The 27685-nt window shown below is 35.3% G+C and overlaps 1 protein-coding gene across 1 annotated transcript; it reads right to left on the reverse strand.

Annotated features, from left to right (window-relative positions):
- Nucleotides 1-22166: 22166 nt before the first annotated feature.
- On the reverse strand, nt 22167-24432 carry LOC131030744 (laccase-4-like). Its single transcript, XM_057961645.2, has 6 exons — nt 24322-24432; nt 24065-24216; nt 23714-23958; nt 23483-23611; nt 22406-23377; nt 22167-22300 (listed from the first exon to the last, which is right to left on the reverse strand). Exons 1-6 carry the CDS (start codon nt 24427-24429, stop codon nt 22167-22169), a joined length of 1740 nt encoding a protein of 579 aa, XP_057817628.1. The 5' UTR covers nt 24430-24432.
- Between the last annotated feature and the right edge of the window lie 3253 nt (nt 24433-27685).

Genomic DNA, 27685 nt, shown 5'->3' on the forward strand with positions numbered 1-27685 from the left:
TAGAATCGTACAATACTTCCTCTTTCAGAGTCTGATCACAACTTAAACAGGCTAAAATGCCAAATTGTTTCTGAACTGAGATGTGAAAATCTGTTTCTTTGTGTTTGTATATATAGATACACGAATTAAATCAGCTGTTGTTGGGTAGGTTGGTAGGCAATACTGATATTTTAACACGAGTATAAATCGACATGAACAAGTATTGTTAGCAACTGTATTAATCTATTTCATTTTCTTGACTTTTAATGATTCACATGTACTCTTCGTCGTTTTTGTTTGTTATGGAGATAAGGTGGGGCTTTCTATCCGGAGTGGCAACCAAGTAAACGATTCGCCCGATGAATACACCATCTTTTCCATTGTCATTAAAATCCATGAAATGTAAACCTATTTTGGTATACCAACCACTGCTCATATTTTTGTTATTGGGAATTTTTGAGTTACTGGGTTCACATCCGTTCGTTCCAGACTGGTCTAAGCCTCCACTCCCGGTCTTCGAAGCAACATCGTTTACCCATGCGGGACTACGAAACTTTAACTCCTTTTAGCTTCTAGGATCACATGAAATGATTGCATGATTAGAATTTCAGTAAACATAAATCAAACGAGACCACTCCTAAAAACACTCTGATGTTTTCTCAATCTTCATTTATGATTGTCATATCTACATGATGCCAATCAACTTCAAGCATCCGATCTTGCTCATGGATGTGACGATATAGCTCCTATATATATTTTTAGCTCATTGTTAATCACACACCACACCCTAATTTCCCAATGGAAATTACTGAGCCCCGTTTTGGAGGTTGGTCTAATCCTCATTCATTTGAATTAGGTCCTATATTTGTGCATGTGTGGTCCCTTCATTGGAAAACCATAGTTATGTTAATAAGTGATTTGAGAGTGTTTGTTTTCGCATATAGATTTCCCTTGTGTTTCTCCCATGCCTGCGACATTCAGTCTAACCTCCTCACCCAAAGTTATGATTCCTAGGCTACCTTCTATGTTAGTAATTTGAATACACATGTAATTAGTGTTTATATGTCACAAATTAAATTTACTATAATGTTCAATGTTCATGTTTGTGGGTGTGCCATGAGGTCTTGTTTTGTGAGTAACAAGTCAGAATCAGGGCCAAGTGGCTAAATAAATTGGTTTGCAATCGATTTCATTCTCCTCATTTTTCACATATTAGTCGATCTAGTTGTGATCAATGTTAATCATAATATACATTCAAAGCCCTTATCCTAACCCATCTCATGTTCTAGTGAGATAGGGATTTAATAAATAAAAAATGATAATTGAAAAAGATTCTAGTGTATTATATGTTGTCACACAACCAGTGTTTCTTTTGTATCAATACATGTGGCTAGAGCAGATGATTAAAAATGCAATTATAATACTTCTATGAGTCTTGACATAAAATAATGGAGATATACAACTACAAAAATGTGCATTATTAAATCTTTACTATACTAATATAAAGTGCATCCATTCATTTACAATTTATATGTTCAATTCTCTATAACACTAAAAAAAATTACTATACCTTAGAATTGGTTTAGTGACCAATTATTTAAATGAACTACTAGTTCATATAGATATATCATTAGATCTATCATTTATTAGCGTTTAGCAACTCTTGGGAGACTTGGTACTAGGAAATTGTTAAATATTCAAGGAAAATTGTGATGTCCCACTCACAATTAACTATTATTTAACAGTCACATTCAAAAAATTGTGAAAAACGTTTTAGTAATTTCATTCATCACTCCTATAGGTCTAGCATGAAATGAAGTGAGGAAACCTAGAAAATATATTGCAAATAGAATCTAGATATTGTCTTAAGTTTATCATGATCTATGATAGTAACCACAAAAATAATTAGGGAAAAAAAACCCATTTCATTCATTTTTACTTCTTAAATATACGTCATTTTGGCTAAAATATATACCTTTGTGGCACTTGCAAAATTAAATTTGGTGATTGTAGGGGCTTATCAACCACTAATGGAATCACGAGCATTGCAAAAGGATAGGCGACATTTATTAGAGATATTTAGCATGCTATTATTCATTATATCTCTTTCTATAATTAAAATAATTATTTTAGCTACGCTTACTTGATATGTTAGATCTTTTTTCCTATTATGAACCATGTCATATTGTTGGCACAATAGTGAGCTTTTGAAATATGGACCACACTTTTGAATGGTTTGAAAACTCATACACCTTGTAATTCTTTTGCCTATGCATCTTTATTTGATTTTAAATGGTGATTCAAAGTGTTTCAAAGCCTACATGAAATCGATAATACCTATTCACATCATCTTCAGTTTAGAGCATTTCCCCTCACAGAATCATGTTGAGGATTTATAAGGTTCTTAAACCTTCATATTGTCCAAAACCAATACTTGCTTTTTTCTCTCTTTCATGTCAAATATTTTGTAAACATTTTAACTTGATGCATGAGACACTTCTTCATTGTTTGTGTTTGCATATTGAGAGTATTGAGGTAAACATCCCTTAAAGTAGGTGGATGGACGAAATCCTGACAAGTTGATAAGCATATAGGAAAGTTAAACTCCTAGAAGGAAGCATGGGGACCGAGGGAATCTTAAAAGTCCAACTTTAAAAGTTATTAAAAGGGCCTTTGAATATTTTAGAGGATTGAGGAAGGTATGAAGGGAAGGCCAAGTCTAAAGGTTGAAGAAATAGACTTAGAAAATGTTCAGAGGACAAGGGATTAGGATATCAATTTTAACAGGTAAATGGTATTTGGGATGGGAATGTCCAATGGTCCAACTTGAAAGACTCAATTTTTTTTAAAGGTGATGTATTAGGAGGTTAGGATTGACGAGAAAGATGTGACATAAACTGAAACTTTGAAACTATATGAATTTGGCAAATATAGAAAACACCGAGGAAATCAAGTAGAGAGCTCTCATACTTAAATTTTATGGAAATTTGATATTTTTTAATATATGAGGGGATTAAAAATAACTACAATAAGTTATAAATCATAAATTAATACCCACATAGATGTTTCTTAGATTGATTACAAGTAATGGGTCAAATAGGGTTAAACATACAAAAGGGAGGGGACTCAAGAAGTATTGTGGGATCACCCGTGAAGAGGGACAAGAACAAGAAGAGGAACAAGACACAAAAGGAAAGGAACGACAAAAATCTAAGTAAAATTAGAAGAAGAAGGTCAATGAGAAGGAGAAGGAAAAGTAGAAGAAAGGCAATAAGAAGAGGAAAAATTACATGAAATTAAAATATCTAATACAAATATAGTGTGGTATTAATAGTAGGTCAAATAAGAGTATATCACAGAAGATAACATAAAACATTTTGAAGAATAAGTATCTGATCATTATACCTATTTCATTATTACAATATATTACCCTTTTACATGAATATTGTGACAAAATATGTAGCTTGATAATTCTTCTTGCCAAAGAGCTTCCTTATTTTTGGCGCTAAATTTTTTTTTGATTTTATGGTACTTGAATATTCATGTCAAACACTATATTTTTTTGTTGGGCACTGGGGTCACCATTCGTATTTTCCTTGTTGACCTTGGTGGCCTCTACAATATCCCTTTTTAAAGTAATTAATGCATTTAATACACTGCATGAGTTCTATGAACACAAATTTCTAAGTTAGTTTAGTGCACTTGTTCCCTTGAGTTGAGTAGTCCTACAAAGTGGGGGAAAAATTTAGTGTCGTAAACTACACCTAGTGCATTAATGACACTTATGCAATAGGCTCGGTGTGTTTATAATAAAAAATAATAATCAAGATACTATCATTCCAGCATCATGGATTTTAAAGATGAAGCATTAGCAACCCCTAATCCAAATGTGGGATTGATTTGGTCAAATGGGAGAGTGGTGAGCATACATGTATGTAGCGCACAAACGTCCCGAAATGATTTTAGATTTAAATTGGATATATTCTACATCGAGCCTCTTTTGATGCATGTCCCTTCTTTTGGGCACATTCAAAATGGCTATTCCCACTCATTTTGAGCAGAAAAACTCTTCTTTCTCTTTCATTTTGCAACATTCACACTCTCGGATATCTATCTCTCACACTAGTAATAAAACTCTACCAAAATCTGCACTCATGAAAATAAAAAACAATTATTATCTTGCTTACAATCGTGCCATTATTTCAAGAGAGGGGTCTTTCCTATGTAATGTTTTCCTTTCTCTCTTATCTCTTGTATGTATTTTTTTTCAATATAACATCATGTCACTAGTCTCTAAATGTATTTATTATCTATTTGAATTAATCAAATTAACATTTTATCTCAAATAATAGTGGGTTTCCTCCATTAAGAAGAGTTTGTTTCTATTGCACAATCTAATCTTTTATTTTATCCAATCTATGTATCTAGTTGTCTATGGAGGTATAAACATAGAAACAGGGGTTTGAATAAGGCAAACCCCTATACAACCCCAACATGTTGCCCTATATGAGTGTGTGTTGGTGATGAATAGTTTCATAGTGCATGAGATTCTTTTTGGTGTGACTTTTGGTGCTTTTCTATTTTTTGTTTCTACATATGACACCGCAATGTGTAGATGTCCCTCTGGCACATTGGTATCCAAGGCTAAGGCTTCACCAGTTCATGGGTAAAGTATGCATTTATAGAGATTTCTTTTTCTATAATCAAAATATTTTGACTATTTGATATTCCTTTCTTATGTAGTATTTTATGTTTATAGACATAGTTTAGTTTGTTTCCTTTCTTCCATATCAATCTTCTTGGCTCACGAGAGTGAAAATTAAGTGATGTATCGAAGGTTGGTTTCCTACACAAGATATTTTCATCTCAACGGTAGTAAATACTCTCCTCTACACTCTCTTTTTTAAACATGATAAATATCTAAGAGCATTTGAAGAAGATTCCGAAGTACAATGGAGGCTTCATACATTCAATAAATTCCTTAATCTAGCAATTCCTTTTCATTTAAACCTCCTTCAAAATTTGAAGGATTAAATTGTAGCTTCAAATTAATCCAGGTGATGGCCTTGATGAATATCTCCTCTCTTTGATCAAGCCTGAGTTGATTCACATTATCTCCCCCTTCAACAGTATACTCTTTGACATTTTCATTGACGTCCTCTATATGGGCTCCTCTTCTCTGAGACATCTCCAATGTGTCCATTTTCCATATTAAACCTCTAACTATGTCTGTAATATCGAGCTCAAAGCCTCTTTGTCTTCTTCCTCTTCAACCCTTGTTTCTATATGTCATATTGGCTACCTATAGGTCTTCTTCTTGACACAAATGAACTTCCTCTAATCCTACTTGATGCATGCCAACTTACTAAACAGAATTTCAAATTGGGTATGGTTTATTATTAAGGAAAAAATGGTTTTGAAGGGATCTGAAAACCCTAAGTACAAAGAGCTGCAAATAGAAAACACATAGCCAAACAACAACACAAAAATTACCTAGAATACAGAACCCTAAAATAGTAGGCCAACAAAAGAAAATATAAAACCTAACACAAATTCTTCAGGGCTTTAGCAAACTCAACTTTCATTTGTTCCATATTTTGGGTAATGTTCATCAGATCTTGCAATTCTATGTTTGCTTTAGCTCCCTAGCGTTCTTGAGATGTCCATGGGTTTGAGATGATGGACCTACACTATCATCCTTATTCTAGTTACTCTTCTCGACTAGGTTGATATTAATTGAAATGTTGCCCCCAAACTTCAAAGCCTACATAGTCTACCACTGATTCACAAAAGTTTTATCCCCTTCTACATTGCTGTGAATGGTTTTAAGGCTCATGCTAATAGATTAGTGAGGTTATAATTAATTCTCTTCATCTTGGCTTCAATAGCCCAAGTCTACCTTCATAGTCTTCAAGTGAGCAACATATTTGGTCATGTTTTCTAAGATAGAGAGCATTTTGTCTTTTTCCTCATAAGAGATCACATTGTCAACAGGATCCCTAAACGAATATCGACCATCACCTTGCTCCAAAATAACCACTTTTCTTTTAATGGATTGGATGTTGATATTAACTTGATTGATTTCTAAAAAAGGCTCTTAGGAAATCCTAAACTAGTCTACTATGGCATCCCTATTAATACCCAAAAAATAGCTAGATTCCCAGGGTCACTTCCAAGGAAAGGGGACTATTTTTAAAGATCCCTAGGAAAGGGAGGATTATTAATTCTCTCTTGATTAGCATAATTAAAAGATCAAGGGGAAGGGGAACTCCCAAGAAGCCTTCTCCTCCACCCATCACATTCTCCCTTTCGCCCAAAAAATTCTCCCCTTCCAAATTTTGGTTCTTGTCAACCTCCTCAGCATCTAACTCCTCATCAAGTCATCTAGGAGAATCATGCATGTAAAATTATTTAATTTAACAAATCTTTCTTTTTATACTGAATTTAATGAGATTCTCTTTTTCTTCTCCTCTGACACATTATTCTTGTTTTACTTTGAGGAAGTTTCATCCTTTGTTTGCTAGTCCTCATCCTCTGAATCATCATCACATTCCCCTATATTTCTCTACATACCCTCCTTTGACACCTATTCACCGAGTGCAAAGGGGGATAACCTTGATATTTTCACTTAGAGGAAAATGGGAGGGCATTGAATTGTTCCATAATTAGAAGGATCGAGCCCTCATGAAGATTAGGGTTTCTTTGCTTCTTATTATGTTCTTTAATATTGGCTTCCAAGGATGATAAGAGATAGAATGGAAACAAACGAAGAACTTATTTCTAAAGTGTTTAAGCCGAGAAAAATGACCACCATAGATTTTGGTAAACCACCCATCTAAGGTAAAATATTGTATAAGGACCTTAGCCACACCCACCCAAAGGGGTTTAAGGGTGTCTACTTGGTAAGAAATGTTTGAATTGTTGACAAGATTCAACCCCTCTCCATATTTTAGAAAGGTTTTCACCATGGACTCAGAAGATTTTGCCCTTGAAATTGTTTGTTCCTTCCATAGGCAGCCCAATAAGCTCCACAATCAACTCCTTTGTGAAATCTGAGCTTTTATTGTCATTTCAAAAAAATAAAGTGCATCCATTATCTACCAAAAATCTTTGTTACCTTTGGATCAAAGCCATGAGGATTCTCTAAAAAGGGTGTAACCCCACATTAAGTAAAAATCCACAAATTTTTCTCTTTTATGTGCATTTCGTCAGAGGAAATGCGCTCCTATTGATGTCTCTCCTCCTATTATGGATCCCACATATAAAATAAAAAAGAAATGCCTACCCCAACAACAGTCATAATCAAAGCCCTAAAAACCCCACCATGAATGTCATCAGAGGAAATGGACTCCTATTGATGTATGTCCCCCGCCATGATGGAGCCCACACATAAAATAACAAAGAAATGCCTACCCCACAATTGACCACCCAACAACATAGTCTCAATTGAAGCCCTTAAAAGCGCTATTTGAAATAAGGAAATCTAAAAACCAAGAAACTGGGTACTAATATCACCCACAATCCAACTGGAAATAGTTAGCTAGTGAGCACCAAGGGGGAAAAATACCTAACTATCATCATTAAAACATATCAAATAATGAAGAAAGGATAGGTTGAAAAATATAATCACCCACATAGACAAAAACAAGTTAACCAAGGTGGTTAATATTGTTAAATATCCAGGCAACTGAGAGGGGCTTGAATTAGTTGAAAAACATAAATCAATTTCATGTAACCCTTTTGCACATCTGGAGTAACCAATAGAATTAATTAAGATAGATATAGCATGAAAACATAAACATACAACAAATCACACAATGAACACTAGATATGATGTGGAAAACCCAGAAAGCGAAAAATCACAGAGAATGTTAGTTCTCAATATAAAATATTGGTTTAGGTGACACCAGTTAAGGTAATTTTTACAAAGGGTTTCTCATTGTTAGAATACTCACTTCAAGAGGGCTCATTGCCCAGAAAAAAGGTCGACTACTGAAGAAACAAAAAATGAAAAGAAAGAATCCACCATTGAATCTCAATCTGAAACACCAGACTACTTCTGGTAGCTCAGTACCAATGCACTCTCACATATTGCCAAAAATCAGATCTTTCCTTTCCAATATCGCATTCAATAGAAATGCGACACTTTTTCTATATAAATTCATTTAGATCTTTCTTTTATATAAATACATATATACATGTATATATGTATATATATATACATGTATATATGTATATACATGTATATATATACATGTATATACATGTATATATATACATGTATATACATGTATATATATACATGTATATATATCTACATATATACATGTATACATATATACATGTATATATATATATGTATATATGTATATATATATATATATGTATCTATACATGTATATATACATGTATACATGTATACATATATCTATACATGTATATATACATTTACACATGTATATATGTATACATGTATACATGTATATATACATGTATAGATACATATATATATATGTATGTATATATATGTATATCTATGTATATATATATACATATATATGTATATATATACATATATATGTATATATATACATATATATGTATATATATACATATATATACATATATATATTGTCTCAGGGAAACATAATCTTCTAAATCGGCCAAGAGAGAGTTCTAAAATAGGTCAACACTAAACCTTATTGTGGTGGGAAGGAATCAGAAGTAAACCATACCACAATGGAGAACAATTGTCAGATCAAAATGTTACATCCATTATAAATTTTGGACCCGAAACATGACTTACACTACACCAAAGCTGCTACACAACCTCAAATTCTAGACTTAATCCAGACCCAAAAATCATTGCCCAATACAATGAAAATAAGAATGGAATCAAGATACACATGAATACAATTAATCAACACCATATCTAATAGACAAAAATATCTAGATTGACAGATCAACTCAATTAACCCATGTTGAAACATAACTTCCAGAGTACCAAAGGTTTCAGGAGTTCATCTTTTGGATCACCAACACCAAGGACATCAAAAATGTTGATTTCACATCCATCTGATAAACCTTGAAATCCTTATAAGCTACAAAAGCCAAAAGCATCCTAATTTCCTCCATCCGAGCAACCAGGCCATATGTCTCGTCAAAATTAATCTCTTCAATCAAAGTGTAACCTTTACAAACCAATATTTCTTTATTTCTCATAACATTTCCAGCTTCATTGAGCTTGTTCTAGAATACCCACTTTGTTCCAATCACATTCTTATATGTCATTTTATTAACTAGTTCCCATGTTGAATTATTCTCAATTGTGTCCAACTCTTCTATCATTACCTTCATCCAATTCTGATAATTGCAAGCTTCTTCTGTTGTTTTCAATTCAATCTCTAAAAGTTAACATAACAAAACTTGTTCTTGAGCTGCTTTGCTTCTTGTGATAATTCCTTTGTTTGTATCTCTGAAAAAACGGTCCACTAAATGATTCTTCTAAACATATCTCAATGTCTTAGATGTAGAAGTTGAAGCTTCCTAATCTTTCTTTTCTTCTTCTCCTTCTTCGATCTTCTCTCCACTTTTTCTGTCGGTCGATTCATCAGACTCATAACCTACCAATTTGTCAGACTCTTTAGAAATGTATTCATCAACCTTCGCATTTTCACTTTCAACAATCTTGTTTAGCCTTATATTACAACGCTGATATGCTTTCCTCTTTGTTGAATATCCTAGGAATATGCCTTCATCTTCTCTATTGTCAAATTTTCCAAGATTATCTTCATCTCTCCGGATGTAGCAGTTTCTTCCAAATACCTTAAAATATTTCACTGTCGACTTTCTACCATGTCATAGCTCATAAGATGTATTTCCATGTATTTTCTTATATAAAATTACGTTAGGATTGTAGACTATAGTATGAAATGCTTCTCTCCAGTAGACTTCTCTGTTGATCACTATTTTGGTTGCATCTTGAATTATTTGGTTCATCCTTTCCACTACACCATTCTGTTGCAGTGTTCTAGGGGAAGATGACTATTTTCTAATACCATGTCTCTCACAAAAGTTGTTGAACTCTTCCGAATTAAATTCTCCTCCTCTATTAGACCTCAAACACTTAATTTTTCTATCAACTTCATTTTCAACTTGAGCCTTAAATATCTTGAATTTCTCTAATGCTTCTAGCTTCTCTCTCAAAAATGCAAACCATGAAATTCTAGAATAATCATCAATCAACAACATGAAATGCTTCTCACCTTGTATACTTCTTGTTTTGGTCGGACCACATAGTTTTGTGTGCACTAAATTCAACAACCTAGTGGACAAGTGCTCTAAATTATTTTGTATTTTCCTTTCATCTACTTCAAAGTTTACATTCTCTACAAATTTTGTTGGTTTGGTCGAACTCGGTAAATCTCTCACTACACTTGATGAGCTAATCTTCACCAAGTTGTCAAAATTGATATGACATGTCCTTTGGTGCCAGAGTCAGATATCATTGATCTAAGATAACAAACAATTGTTTGCATCTCCTTCCAAGAAATACATGTTCCACCAATCTTTTTCCCTGCTACAATAACAATTTCAGATTCTTTCTAGATCTCACAACCATCATCTTGAAAAACAACGTTGTAACCATTTTCACACATTTGTCCAACACTCAAAATATTAAGATGAAAACCATTAACATAGTAAACATTATCAGTATTGTTCTTTCCATCAAAAGAAATAGAACCAATCCCACAATTTGTGTTGTTTGATCATCTCTGAACCTAACAAAACTACCATCGTACTTTTCAAGTTTCACAAACTTACTTTAGTCATGAGTCATATGATTTCAGCATCCACTATAAATCAATCATTCATTTCTATCTCTTCTAACATGTACAACAGTAGCAACCACCTTAGGAATATCAATCTTTGTTACATCTCTTTTTACCAAAACAAGCAATCACCATCTTCATAATTTAAATCATCATCTAAAATACCAACATCATCTTTGACATAATAGGCTCTCTTATTAAATTTTCCTTTACCTTCTCTAGACCTTTGTCTTGAACCTTTTCCCGAACATCTACTAGCAATGTGACCAATCTTTTCACATCTAAAGCATTTAAAAGGTAACATACCTTTGTATTTGTCGGTGTCTCTCTTCAGTTTTCTCACAAAGCTTGCTTTCGTCTCATCTAAAATTTCATCTTCTGGATCTTCGTTAGATGCTTTGAAGGTAGACTCGATCTTAGCTTTGTGTTTTCCAAGCTTACCTCTCTCAAATCCTAATAGAGTACCATAAGGCTTCACTCTTGTAAATTTCTTCCGATCATAGGTTTCTTCATTAGTCAAGATCTTATCACTGTAGCTTTCTGGTAGGGACATTAGAATCTTCTCAATTATGTATTCATCCAACAAGCTGACACCAAGTTCTCTGATTTCATTTACCGCACTATCAACCTTATAAAAATCGGTTGTTATATCTTCTCCTTCTTCCATTTTCAAGTTCTCATATCTGTGATTAGTTTTTATCTTCTTTGATAATTTAACTCTGTCACTTCCTTCATAGATATCTCTCAACTTTTTCCAAACCTCATGAGTAGTATTCAATGAAATAATCATTGTCAATTCAATCTTTGATAAAGCACTAAACATAGCATACCGTGCCTTTTCATTCACTTCATAAGCTTGAACCTTATCTAGAGTACTAAGACCATTTTCCGATTGAATATACTAAGTTTCCACTGCTTTCCAAGTGTTGTATCCCAAAGAGATCAGGTAGCCTCTAATCTTTAATTTCCAAAAACTATATTCGGATCCTTCAAAAATAGGAATAGTCAATTTATGTGCCATTGGATCAAGATCTACCTCAAGCAGATAAGCTCTTCTCCAAGTAACCAAATCTCTGATACCAATAGTTGAATATCCGAGCAACTGATAGGGGGAATGAATTAGATGAAAAAATTAAATCAATTTCTTCTAACCCTTTTGCATATCTATAGTGACCAATAAAATTATTTAAGAAAAATATAGCATGAACATATAAACATACAATAGATCACACAATGAACACCAGATATAACGTGGAAAACCCAAGAAGGGAAAAACCATAGAGAATGTTAGTTCTCAATATAAAACACGGGTTAAGGTGACATGGGTTAAGGTGATTTTTACAAAGGGTGGCTCACTGCTAGGATCCTCACTATGAGAGAGAACACTCCCCAGAAAAAGGCTCACTATCGAAGAAATAAAGGAATAATTTAGAAAAGAAAGAATCCACCACTGAATCTCAATCTGCAAGACTGGACTGCTTCTGATACCTCAATACCAATGCACTCTCACCCATTTCCAACTATCAGATCTTTCCTTTTCAATCTCGCATATCTTCAATAATAATACCATATTTTTTTATATAAATTCATTCAAATCTTCCTCATATATATATATATATATATATATATTATCTCCAAGAAACATAATCTTCTTAGTTGGCCAAGAGTGAGATCTAAAATAGGTCAACACTAAACATTCTTATGGTGGGAAGGAATGAGAATTAGATGATACCACAATGAACAATAATGATCATATCAACATGTTACATCCATTACAAATTCCAGAACCAAATCATGGCTCATACGCTACACCAAACCTCGAATTCTGGACTTAATCTATCTCCAAAAATCATTGCCCAGTAAAAAAAAAGAATGGAATCAAGATACACATGAATACAATGAATCAACACCATATCCAATAGATAAAACTATCCAGATTGCCATCAACTCAATTAACCCATGCTAAAACACAACTTTTATAGCACCAAACGTTCCAAGAACACATCAACTGGATCACCAACACCAAGGACATCAATGACAACCATTATGTTGACTTTGAAATGACAACCAGTGATAATCATCATCATCACATTTGCAACGAATATCAAGTTTCATATTGTCCTCAATGTTAGGGGGAAGAGGGTCAATCCCATTCCAATAAAATCCTTGTCTTTGGAATGCACCAATATTTTCAAAAGCATCCGCAAGAGAATTACCTTCCCTAAAAATATCATAAATATACAAACTATCAAAATCCTTGATAATGTTTAACACAACCTTCACCAAATATTTAATGGAACAACTTGAAGTATGTAATAAGTTTAAACAATTAATTATGTTGAGTGAATCATCCTCAATCTAAACCTTCCAAGAACCAAGATCAAGAGCTAACTTGAAGGAATTAAAAATAGATGAGGCTTCAGCCAGGTGGTTGGACTTGATTCCCAAAGGGAGTGCCATTTGCAAAAGGAGCCTGCCATAATCATCACTCAGCACACCCCACAACTAGTTGGCCCAGGATTCCCCTTAGCTGCCCCGTCAAAATTAACCTTCACCGAATCAAAAAATGGAGTAGACCATTTAACATTAGTTCTAGAGGTTTTAACATTTCCCAAAGTTCTAGAAATATCAAAATTTGAACCCCAATTAATAGGAGACTACTGATCTGAAGCATTAATATATATAGGAGGCAAGCCAAGATTAACATCCTTAAGTACAATCTAGAAATTATCCTTTACAACTGTACGAATCCTCTAAAACACCACCTTAAAAGGGAGAAGTACATCCCTAAAGACACAGTTGTTTCTCTTGTTTTCAGATCTACATAGACACATGAGGCATAATCAAAGACCAAAGTAAATTCAAAGATAGATTAAGAGAAGGAGGGGACCAGTGAGACCACATCTCCCCGACAGAGGAAAGGAAGACCCAATTAAAATTCTAGGTGGCCAAGATAAGAGACCAAAATTATCTGGTAAAACAACACTCCATAAAATGATAATTGACACTCTCTATTTATGCAAATAACAAAGAAGGCATTTATTAACAGGAAAAATACCATGCTTACAAAGGTTATCCAAAGTAAGAATCTTAGTTTGAATCAAGAACCAGAAAAAGATGTTAATCTTAAGAATCAACTTACAATTCCAGATTGAAAATCCCATAGAGAAAAGGTCAACTTAGGATGATAGGGAAGGGAAAAGGCTAAGGTGGAAAAAAAAAATCCAAAGGGTGGAGGCCCCCAAATAATATGATCTAGAAAAGAAGCCATGAAAGGAATATGCTAGAAGCTCAAAAAATTGGAGCTCACCTAGACCTCGATCAATCACTAAGGTTCCTTCGACTATCATTAGTAAAGTAATGCACCATCTTATCACCAAATTGGGCCAAGAAAGCCTCCCTAATTGGTCTAAAGGAAGGGACCTCGAAAATAGGGGAATCTCCAATCCACCAATCATATAAAAATTCAATGCTCCATCCATTCCCTAGAATCCATCTAATACCCTCAGAGAGAATACATATGGCCTTGATCAAATTATTCCAAAGCACCATCTTAGTAGGGTGAGAAAGAGCCTCCAAGAGTTGCCCCAAACCAAGCATGGCCTGGGCATATTTACAGCTATAATCTTACACCAATCCAAATCTCCAAAGAAAAGTCTTTGTAATTACTTAGCTGACAAAGCAACATTGAAATCCTCAAGCTTTTTGATACTCAAACCACTAGATTTATAAGGCAAGCAAACTTGGTCCAAGAAGCCAAATGAATACATTTACTATCTTCTGTGACAAACAAGAGAAAGCATTTCTAAATATTTTCAATTCTTTCATAAAAAATTGAGGGAGTTTTAAAAAGGTTCATAGCATACACCAAAATATTCTAAATCAAATCCTTGATCATTTGAACTTTACTCGCTTGACTAAGATGCATAACTTTCCATCTAACAAGTTTTGAATTGAATCTATCAATCAACCCATTCCAAAATAAATTATGAATCACATTACTATGAAGCGGGAGACCAAGATAAGTTGTAGGAAGATCCTCAATTTTACAACCCAAAATATCAACAATTCTTCTCTGTCTAAGAATAGGAGTGTTAAATAAGAATAAAGAGCTCTTCTCAAAACTAACTTTTTGACTCGAGTTAGATTCATACCTAACAATATAGGCTTCAAAGATCTTACTTCTCTAATTCAAGAGTATCTCAAAATCAAAGTATTATCAACAAATTATTAATGTGGAGGGCATATGAAATAAACTTTGAAATAAGCGAAGGTGGGAGAAGTGATTGTGGGGGCGGTAGGGCATGTGTAGGGGAGGACGAGGACACTAACTCTTATGACGATGAAGGCAGCAAGGAGTGGTTGGTCGCAGGGCTTGCTATGCCAAATGGGTCGTTGTTTTGGGTGGTTCATTTTGTTTTTGGCTAGGCAGGTGTTATGATGGGCATGGACTGGTTTCTCCTTAACATAGCGGGTCTCCGTGTTTTTTCACCTTCTTTGTGCCCTATGGCGGTAGTTGCAATTCTTTCCTATGGATCTGGAGTGGTGGTGGCCTTTGGGTGGTGTTGGGAGGATGTTGTGGGAGTTGTAGATTCTCTCATGTCTTTTTTTTTGCTCCCAGGTTTGCTACTCTATCGTGCGTGATGGTAAGTGTGGGCTTGGTCTGTGATGAACCAGGATGGGAAGTTGTTATTATTTTTTTGAACAGCGCTAGTAGTTGTTTCTATTCTCCCTCCCTGTTCTTTTTCTCCCTTTCTTTCCTTGGATCTCATTGAGAACCCTCACCGGTAGTTGGGTGTTCGATCCAGGAAATTGCTAGAGCTTGGCTTTGTGCAGTCATTTTGGTGGGAGTTTTTTTTCTTTTGGGTGTGACCAGACCCTTGTTTATTTCCTTGTCTCATCCTGGTTGTGAGTCTCTTCTACTCTTCCCTCTTTTCTTGGTTCTCCGTTGGCTTTGGGTTGCCCTACTATTGAGGTGGAGGGGCTGCTTGTGTGTTGGGTTGTGCAAGGATTGCTTAAGCAGTGGGTCTTCTCTCCTCAGTGTCCTATTGAGGTGCCTCTTTCTCCTTTTGAGGTGGAGACAAGGTATCAGGGAGTGGTTCAGCTTCTGCGAACTGCGAATGGACTTTGTGTATGGTTGGCTTGATTTCCACTCTTGCCTATAGAGGTGGCTCTTTCTCCTATTGAGGTGGAGAGAAGGGGTGAGGGAGCTTTTTGAATCCTATTGATGCTCGTGTTGCTAGTTGTGGGTGCCTGTCAATCCTTCCATGGTGACCGTCACAGTTGGGTTTGGGTTTCCTTTATTAACCCAGCTTCATAAGTTGCTTTGTGGGTTGAGGGAGCCTATAAAAACCCTCTTGTTCTTTCCTTTAAAATGTTTAGGGTGGCTTTTAAAAACCCCGTTTCCCATATTGTTGTTTTCAGGTTGTTTTATTGTGATCTGGTTCCTGTCTGGTTGTTGGATCCGTGTAAAACCCATTTTTAAGGTTGAGGGAGCCTGGAAAAAACGTATTGTTTTTCTTTCATTCAGGGGTTGGCTGGATGCTAGTAGTACGCTATCAAGTTGTGGGATCCTCTTAAAACCCATTCTCAAGCTTGTGGGAGCTACCGATTCTCTCATGTCTATTTTTTTGCTCCAAGGTTTACTGCTCTATCGTGTGTGATGGTAAGGGTGGGCTTGGTCTGTGATGAGCCAAGATGGGAGGTTGTTATTATTGTTTTTGACAGCGCTGGTGGTTGTTTCTATTCTCCCTCCCTATTCTTTCTCTCACTTTCTTTCCTTGGATCACATTGAGAACCCTCACCCGTAGTTGGGTGTTCGATCCAAGGACTTGCGAGAGCTTGGCTTTGTGCAATCATTTTGGTGGGAGTTTTCTTTTCTTTTCGGTGTGAGTAGACCCTTGTTTATTTCCTTGTCTCATCCTTGTTGTGAGTCTCTTCTGCTCTCCCCTATTTTCCCGGTTCTCTGTTGTCTTTGGGTTGCCCTCCTACTGAGGTGGAGGGGCTTCTTGTATGTTGGGTGCTACAAGGATTGCTTAGGCAGTGGGTCTGCTCTCCTCGGTGTCTGATTGAGGTAGCTCTCTCTCCTTTTGAGGTGGAGACAAGGTATGAGGGAGTGCTTCAACTTCTGCGGGCTGCAAATGGACTTTGTGGATGGTTGGCTTTCTTTCCACTCTTGCCTATAGAGGTGGCTCTTTCTCCTATTGAGGTGGAGAGAAGGGGTGAGGGAGCTTTTTGAATCCTAATGATGCTCGTGTTGCTGGTTGTGGGTGTCTGCCAATCCTTCCATGGTGACCGTCATAGTTGGGTTTGGGTTTCCTTTCTTAACCCATCTTCACAAGTTGCTTTACGGGTTGAGGGAGCCTGTAAAAACCCTCTTGGTCTTTCCTTTAAAAGCTTTAGAGTGCCTTTTAAAAACCCTATTTCCCATTTTTTTTTTCTGGTTGTTTTACTATGATCTGGGTCTTGTCTGGTTGTGGGATCTGTGTAAAACCCATTTTTAAGGTTGAGGGAGCCTAGGAAAAACCTATTGTTTTTCATTCGTTCAAGGGCTGGATGGATGCTAGTAGTACCGTGTCTGGTTCTTGGAGCCTCTTAAAACCCATCCTCAAGGTTGAGGGAGCCTAGAAAAACCCTTGGTATTTTTCTTTTTTAATGGATAGGCTGGATGCTGGTAGTTTTCAATGGCCCAATTTGGCCAGTTTGTGTTTTCGATTAGGCTTAGGTTTTGCTGTTAGTGATCTGGAGACTCTGCTATAGGTTAAGGGAGCCTGGTAAAACCCAAATGTGTGGGTTGGGGTGCTAGTTAAACCCTCATTTTCGATTTCTCAGATCTATAAGGTGGTTTAGATCTGTTGATTTGGCCGGCCTTGTTTGCATTGTCGCTCTTTTGTGTTTGGCTCATGATTGTTTCATTTTGGGTGCCCTGTGTCTTGTAGCCTCTTGTGCCACAAGAGAAGTAATGTACAAACCTTCTCAGATGTTTTTTGGCTTTTCTGTTGTTGAGCTTTGTTGTATCTGTCTACAGCATCCCTTTGTTGGTGTGAACAAACCAGATTAGAAGAGGAGGGGGATAAACCTCTAAGCAAACCAACAACTACAACTTTAAAAATGAAACAGCTCAAGGCTTCAACCATAATAATAAAGAGAAAAGAGGAAATTAGATCCCCCTATTCGATACCCTTATAACTATTGAATAAACTAGAGGGGGAGTAATTAATCACCACCTAAAAGGTAGGAAGCGAAACAAATTGCCAAGAAATCTCCAAAAAAATATCTCTAAAACCAAAATCTTTAAGAACTTTAATAAGAAAACCCCAACTCACACGGTCATAAGCCTTCATAAGATCAAGCTTGAGGAGAATCCCTACTCTCGTTTTGCATCTCAATGAGTGACTGTTCTCGTAAAAAATTGCAATAGAATCAATAATTTTCCTCCTATGAAAAAAAAACATTTTTCTTAGGAGAAATAATCATTGAGAGGACCAGCTACAATCTTAAAGCCATAATTTTGAAAAATATTTTATAAATAGAGTTGTAGAGACTAGTCTATCTGAAAGTATCAAAATAATTAGCCCCCATGAAACTAGGGACAAGAACAATTAAATCGGCATTGAGTTCCTTGAGAATCCTTCTACAACCAAAAAATTCCTTAGCTGGATCATAAATATCTTTTTCCACAATCTCCCAGAAACATTGGAAGTAGAAAAAAGGAAAAGCATCTGGACCCAAGCCTTGTTATATTCAAAAGAGAACACCATATTTTTAATTTTATCATCAAAGGGGATGGAATTGAGAATTCTATTAGTATCATCTTTAATAACATTAGGTATAACATCCAAAAAAATTCTCCACATCACCACTCAGAGGCAATCCTTCCTCAAAGAGGCGATTGGAGAAAAAACTAGCAACTGCCACATTAATGTGCTTTTCCAAATCCAATAGCGCACAGTTCTCATTGGTGGACGAGATCCAATTAGAAGCCTTATTTTTAAGAGTGGAAAGATGAAAAAATATACTATTCTTATCCTCGCATCGCAACTATAGAGATCTCTCTATATTTGTTAGCATAATTCTTCCTCCTTTGAAATGAGGTTATGGAGACAAGCCAGCAAGGAATTTTTCTAGTCTAGGATACTGCAACTTTAACCATCTTTTTTGAATGGAATCTTACACAACCTTGAGATCCCTTTAAATGATTTTCTTCTCAGAAAAGATATGAACAAAACAAGTATCATTCAAAATAATAACCTTAGCTTTGACCAATCTCATTTTTTTAGAAACTCAAAACATAGTCGTATTGTTAGTCCTGACATTCCATCATTTTCTAATTCTATAGAACAGGTTAGGTTGCTTGAGCCACATTTTCTCAAAGTGAAAGGAAAAAAGAATTTCCTTCCAAGACAATCAAGCAAGAGAGATGGGGAAGTGATCAAATCCAATACGAAAGATCAACTAAAGGGACCACGAGTACAAAACAAAACAGTAATGGGTAATTAGGGCTCTATCCAATATCACTATAGTGTCAAAAAAAAAAATTAATTAATAATCAACACAAAATTTTAAATGAAAATTACAAACATTATTGACTAGGAGAAAAATAGTTACAGATGTAGAAATGAATCTCTATTTTTTTCCTTTTTTCACTTTGTCTTTGTTAACAAGTCGTGTCTCTTACATGCTTTGTTCTAAATCACTACTGCATCTATCTTCTCAATCCATTTACCACACAACCCTAGCAGGCTCATCTATTTCTGGTTTTCCTTGTCCATGCTTCATATCCTTTTCCATGATCTCTACCCTGTCTGTATTCATGCACTGGGCATCAATTTCTTATCATCTGTTCTTTATTTCCTCCACACGCTTTTCTGGCTATCCCTTTGTTTTTGAATCTCATAGGTTTGATGTCTTCTACTCTACACACTCTCCTTCCCTTTGTAATTAAAAATATGTTGATCTTCCCACACAATGTTATTATTTTTCCTTACTCATAAATCCCTTTTCACCTTTCAGTTTTTCTCAATCATTTTGGCGCACCCTCTCTTCTTTTTCGGATTTCTATTTTGTTTTATTTTACATAATAATTATTTCCCATCTTTTCAAATCCACATGTGGCCCCACGCCTTCATTCTTATTCTAGTTTTTTTTTGTTTAACATCCAAACTCTTCATTTACCCCAGACACCTCTTCGCCACGCCTCCATCCCACACTGATTGATATGCCTGCAATATGTTTCAATTATTTTATTTAAACTACCTATCACTTTAAACTTACTTGGACAATATTTCTTATTGTTTGTTCATTTCACCTCATATTTGACTCTCCTTAGCTTTGTTAGTGTTGTTAATTTTCTTCAAAGAATTTAATTACTCAAATAAAACACTTACAAACTTATAAGCTAAAATTTATCAAAATAAAGATAAGAAATGAAAATCCTCATTTTAATATTTCAAAATTGAGGTTTGGTGCAAGCTATTTGTGCCCCCTCCCAGATGCCCCTGCATCAATTTGTGTTTGATATAATTGTTAAAACATTTATATGTAACATATGCTTTATTTATTATGTAGTGAAAGCATATTTCAATTTCAATGGTCCTTGGATTATAATTCATATTATGTATGAATTGATTTAAATTATATGTATGTAGAATTTCAATACAAGCAAGTAGTTATTTGTGTGTGTGTGTGCATTTATTCCAATAATATGTTTTCTTAACTAGAAGAGATTCTATAGAGCCAAACCCCATCTCAAAACTCCACACCACAAAGCCCGAAACCCCCTCCACTTTATGAAGCTTTAATTAAGAGAAACAAAATATGAAAACATAGCCACATTATTGGTAGTATAGATTATTTCGCAATGAACTGAATAATTCCCATACATTAAATATTCAATACTGAAGATGTAAGTCATCATCGATTCCATGAAATAAGTCAATATCAATTGACGCGGCTGTAATAGTGGTATGTGCACTGACAATAAAAATGTCTATAAAGTTTTATGTGATAAATGAAAACCATATGAATATCAATTGATATCAATAGGTATACACCTTAACAATGATATACATCAATTATATGTTGTAGCTAGCTATATTTGTGTTATATTGTTGTTAAATCATTTATATGTCACACGTGCATTATGTATCATATACTGAAAACATATTAAAGTTTCAATGGTACTTATAAGATTACAATTCAAATTATATAGGAATTGAGTTAAATTATAAAAACAAATTAAATCATATGCATGTAGCATATCAATACAAGCAAGTGCAATTATGTGCATGTGTGGGGGGGAGAAACTAAATTCCAAGAATGTAGTTTTTATCTAGAAGAGATTCGACATAATGAATGCCCATCTCGGAGCTCTACACCACAAAGCCCCCACCCCCTCCGTTTGATAGAAGCTCTAATTAAGGGAATGAATAAATGTTCAAATATAGAGAGATTATTGAGAAAATATATTTTTTCACAATGAATTGAATAATTTCCATATATTTCATATTTAGTATTGAAGATATGAGTCATCATTAATCACATCAAATATGTTGATGCAAATCTAGATAGATTCTATGCATAGAAGGAGGAGAAGTGGTATTATAATTGAGATTAAATAAAACAAAGACAGATCTTTCATTTACATATCTATAAGTATGCCTTAATCCAATTATTTAATTAAATTTAACTTTTTATAATGCACTTAAAAACTAATTCAGAAAAGTGCTAGTCCTAGTACAAAATGAGGTAGTATCAGATAACAATCTGACAGAAATCATGAGAAAAAGGTTACAAACGATAGATATCAATGTGTTTTTAAAAGTTTCTTATAAATCTTACTATATTTCAAAATAGACTAAATTGTCAATAACAAAATTGTAATTTTTCTAATGATTCATTATACATTTTTTCTTATTTATTAATTGACTATTTAGATGTTGAAAAATGAAGATAATATTTAAGATTAAATTATCTGTCACAGAACAACATTATTTTCAATTAAGTATTCGAATGAAGAAATATACTGCTGAAAATCTCAACCATATAAAACAACAATAAATAAGTATATTATAAGGAAATGTGAATCTTACTGTTAGAAATTCTCTGCAAAACTTGTAATTTTAATTCTACCTTCGCACTTTCACTTTTGAAAGGTCCATGTGGAGATGTCTCTGTCATAGTAATTCAACCAAGGTCTCATCACTGATATATTCCAAAGCATACTTATTGATACACAAATATACTGATATGTTTCTCTTTATCGATCGTTTGCAAACTACTTTGGACCAGCACACGATTGGATGCAGTCAGATTTTAGGAAGCACAAATTGAATAGTCTAATTGAAGGATGAATGATCAACAGGGGGGAAGATCTTTGGGAGGAGGAAGAAGAGATTGAGATCTGCCACCATTTCCATTTAAAACAACCCACGCCATCTTCAATCCCCAGCTGGTATGCAGCTCGAGATGACAATGCATGAACCACACTCCTGCAAAAAACATACATACAATCGGATATATGTTTATACGAAAGAAGCACAAATCTTTGAACCAGATGAGCGATTGAAGCTAACATTACGTAATGATATTAATACCTGGATTATCAGCTAGGAATCTGAGAGCCACCCAACCTCCACTGGGAACTCCAACTGTGTTTCTCTCCGGAGGATCCACCAGATTAAAGTTAGATGGGTCAGTGCTTGCATTGTAGTTTCCCATACCCTGACCCACTATGAAGAAGTTGAAGCCGTGCAGATGCAGAGGATGGCTCTCGAAGGTCGCAATGCTGGTGTCCTGCAGAACTAGCTGTACGCTAGTGTTAAAGGGAAGCACTTCGACTCTGGTGTCGTTGAGGGTCTGTGTGTTGTTAGGCGGCGTGCCGGTGTAGTTGAAAGGAAATGGCGGATTGTCAGGGAAAGTGGTATTGTAAACTCCATTGGACTGATTAAAGTAGTATGCTTGAAGAAGAGCGGTGGTGGGAAGAATGAAGGATATGTTGTTAATGGAGGCTGCAAATTTGGTACCGTTGGGGCCTTGACATGTCTGTCCTTGGGGACACGGATTTAGCCCCAACCCGACTGTGAATAGGAACTGTTTATCCATCTTCTGAGGGACAGCTGCTGCAGGAAATTTCGGATTGCCCAAGCTTCTCATCTTTTGGCTAAAATTGGCGGCAAAGGAGGTATCGTTGGGGGCTGGAAGCGTCGGTTTCATCATAGGAAGAGAGGATGAGGATGAATTAACTGCTGTCGCATTGGAAGTTACATACTCTAAAATTCCAGCACTGGTTGAGTTATCAAAAGCTGCTGTTCCCGTAGCGAATGGGCCTGCTAACATGAGGAATGTGGCATTGGGTGGCTGAGACATAGCTGTCAAGAGGACGTTGGTAGTCTGACCGGGAGTGATGAGAATAACATTGGTTTGAAAAGGCTTGACATACACAGCATCCGCTTCTACCACAGTCAATGTGTGGTTGGCTATTGCGAAAAACAGGTCACTATTGAGTGCAGCATTAACTATACGCAGTAGGTAAGTTTTCCCAGGGTTCACTTTGAGCCTGAATGTATCTGCATTACACAACACAGGAAACCTTTGTTACATTTACATTTAAACAAATGAACAATAGCGACCAGTCTAGTTATGTTTCATCCATTTTAATACCCCGCCCTCACCGTTGGTAGAGCAGTTATACATAAGTCCAGGGAGCCCGTTGATGGTATATGCATCTGACACATTAGCTTGCGCACCACTTTGCATTGCTTGATTGATAACAGTCTCAGTGTCTGCATTCCACCACTCCCCTGCAATTTGCAACACATTATCAACAGCAGTATTTTCATTGTAAATTTAGGACTATGTACGTACAATGGCAACACATTATCAACGAGTACTGAAGGGCATACCGAAAACAATAGGCACTTCCTGGTGTGGGCGAGGGAATGGGTAAGAAGCATTCTTCTTGGGATAGATGATAATGGGCCCATGTATGCTTGCTCGCAACCATGAGATGTGGGCATGCCACCACAGTGTTCCTCTCTGCCTTTTGACAATAAACTTGTACACATAACTTTGCCCGGTTTGAATTGGACACTGAGTGACATAAGCAGGACCATCCGCCCATCCAGATCTAAGCTGCCGAATTCCATGCCTGAGCGATTCATAGGAATTCATTAGGTGCACCCACTAAAGGGACATCAGCATATAATATTATTTTTATTAAGTAAATAACTGAGTAGCGGGAGCAGAAGAGATACCAATGTATGCTAATATTGTTTTTAACATTATTTGTTACTTTGATAACCACGCGATCTCCTTCTCGAGCAACTACTGGAGGCCCCGGATATTGCCCGTTGACAGTCAAGAGAGCTTTCGTGGTGCAAAGACGAGTCACATTCGTCATTTGGATCTGTGGATATTTAGAACAAAGAATCAATCACGGCTATCTGTAAAAATTTAATACTTTCCTAAACAATAAAACATTCAACTCATTCCATAGAATTATATAACCCACAGTGAAATTGTAGCGCCGTGTGATCACAGCATGTTTCGCTGAAACAAATTGAATAGTGAACCACAATGCCAAAAGTGGCAGCACGAGGCGGCCATAAAATGTCTGCATTGCTAGAATCGTACAATACTTCCTCTTTCAGAGTCTGATCACAACTTAAACAGGCTAAAATGCCAAATTGTTTCTGAACTGAGATGTGAAAATCTGTTTCTTTGTGTTTGTATATATAGATACACGAATTAAATCAGCTGTTGTTGGGTAGGTTGGTAGGCAATACTGATATTTTAACACGAGTATAAATCGACATGAACAAGTATTGTTAGCAACTGTATTAATCTATTTCATTTTCTTGACTTTTAATGATTCACATGTACTCTTCGTCGTTTTTGTTTGTTATGGAGATAAGGTGGGGCTTTCTATCCGGAGTGGCAACCAAGTAAACGATTCGCCCGATGAATACACCATCTTTTCCATTGTCATTAAAATCCATGAAATGTAAACCTATTTTGGTATACCAACCACTGCTCATATTTTTGTTATTGGGAATTTTTGAGTTACTGGGTTCACATCCGTTCGTTCCAGACTGGTCTAAGCCTCCACTCCCGGTCTTCGAAGCAACATCGTTTACCCATGCGGGACTACGAAACTTTAACTCCTTTTAGCTTCTAGGATCACATGAAATGATTGCATGATTAGAATTTCAGTAAACATAAATCAAACGAGACCACTCCTAAAAACACTCTGATGTTTTCTCAATCTTCATTTATGATTGTCATATCTACATGATGCCAATCAACTTCAAGCATCCGATCTTGCTCATGGATGTGACGATATAGCTCCTATATATATTTTTAGCTCATTGTTAATCACACACCACACCCTAATTTCCCAATGGAAATTACTGAGCCCCGTTTTGGAGGTTGGTCTAATCCTCATTCATTTGAATTAGGTCCTATATTTGTGCATGTGTGGTCCCTTCATTGGAAAACCATAGTTATGTTAATAAGTGATTTGAGAGTGTTTGTTTTCGCATATAGATTTCCCTTGTGTTTCTCCCATGCCTGCGACATTCAGTCTAACCTCCTCACCCAAAGTTATGATTCCTAGGCTACCTTCTATGTTAGTAATTTGAATACACATGTAATTAGTGTTTATATGTCACAAATTAAATTTACTATAATGTTCAATGTTCATGTTTGTGGGTGTGCCATGAGGTCTTGTTTTGTGAGTAACAAGTCAGAATCAGGGCCAAGTGGCTAAATAAATTGGTTTGCAATCGATTTCATTCTCCTCATTTTTCACATATTAGTCGATCTAGTTGTGATCAATGTTAATCATAATATACATTCAAAGCCCTTATCCTAACCCATCTCATGTTCTAGTGAGATAGGGATTTAATAAATAAAAAATGATAATTGAAAAAGATTCTAGTGTATTATATGTTGTCACACAACCAGTGTTTCTTTTGTATCAATACATGTGGCTAGAGCAGATGATTAAAAATGCAATTATAATACTTCTATGAGTCTTGACATAAAATAATGGAGATATACAACTACAAAAATGTGCATTATTAAATCTTTACTATACTAATATAAAGTGCATCCATTCATTTACAATTTATATGTTCAATTCTCTATAACACTAAAAAAAATTACTATACCTTAGAATTGGTTTAGTGACCAATTATTTAAATGAACTACTAGTTCATATAGATATATCATTAGATCTATCATTTATTAGCGTTTAGCAACTCTTGGGAGACTTGGTACTAGGAAATTGTTAAATATTCAAGGAAAATTGTGATGTCCCACTCACAATTAACTATTATTTAACAGTCACATTCAAAAAATTGTGAAAAACGTTTTAGTAATTTCATTCATCACTCCTATAGGTCTAGCATGAAATGAAGTGAGGAAACCTAGAAAATATATTGCAAATAGAATCTAGATATTGTCTTAAGTTTATCATGATCTATGATAGTAACCACAAAAATAATTAGGGAAAAAAAACCCATTTCATTCATTTTTACTTCTTAAATATACGTCATTTTGGCTAAAATATATACCTTTGTGGCACTTGCAAAATTAAATTTGGTGATTGTAGGGGCTTATCAACCACTAATGGAATCACGAGCATTGCAAAAGGATAGGCGACATTTATTAGAGATATTTAGCATGCTATTATTCATTATATCTCTTTCTATAATTAAAATAATTATTTTAGCTACGCTTACTTGATATGTTAGATCTTTTTTCCTATTATGAACCATGTCATATTGTTGGCACAATAGTGAGCTTTTGAAATATGGACCACACTTTTGAATGGTTTGAAAACTCATACACCTTGTAATTCTTTTGCCTATGCATCTTTATTTGATTTTAAATGGTGATTCAAAGTGTTTCAAAGCCTACATGAAATCGATAATACCTATTCACATCATCTTCAGTTTAGAGCATTTCCCCTCACAGAATCATGTTGAGGATTTATAAGGTTCTTAAACCTTCATATTGTCCAAAACCAATACTTGCTTTTTTCTCTCTTTCATGTCAAATATTTTGTAAACATTTTAACTTGATGCATGAGACACTTCTTCATTGTTTGTGTTTGCATATTGAGAGTATTGAGGTAAACATCCCTTAAAGTAGGTGGATGGACGAAATCCTGACAAGTTGATAAGCATATAGGAAAGTTAAACTCCTAGAAGGAAGCATGGGGACCGAGGGAATCTTAAAAGTCCAACTTTAAAAGTTATTAAAAGGGCCTTTGAATATTTTAGAGGATTGAGGAAGGTATTAAGGGAAGGCCAAGTCTAAAGGTTGAAGAAATAGACTTAGAAAATGTTCAGAGGACAAGGGATTAGGATATCAATTTTAACAGGTAAATGGTATTTGGGATGGGAATGTCCAATGGTCCAACTTGAAAGACTCAATTTTTTTTAAAGGTGATGTATTAGGAGGTTAGGATTGACGAGAAAGATGTGACATAAACTGAAACTTTGAAACTATATGAATTTGGCAAATATAGAAAACACCGAGGAAATCAAGTAGAGAGCTCTCATACTTAAATTTTATGGAAATTTGATATTTTTTAATATATGAGGGGATTAAAAATAACTACAATAAGTTATAAATCATAAATTAATACCCACATAGATGTTTCTTAGATTGATTACAAGTAATGGGTCAAATAGGGTTAAACATACAAAAGGGAGGGGACTCAAGAAGTATTGTGGGATCACCCGTGAAGAGGGACAAGAACAAGAAGAGGAACAAGACACAAAAGGAAAGGAACGACAAAAATCTAAGTAAAATTAGAAGAAGAAGGTCAATGAGAAGGAGAAGGAAAAGTAGAAGAAAGGCAATAA

Source organism: Cryptomeria japonica, unplaced genomic scaffold (assembly GCF_030272615.1).
Source record: "Cryptomeria japonica unplaced genomic scaffold, Sugi_1.0 HiC_scaffold_332, whole genome shotgun sequence".
NCBI classification, from domain to species: Eukaryota; Viridiplantae; Streptophyta; class Pinopsida; order Cupressales; family Cupressaceae; genus Cryptomeria; species Cryptomeria japonica.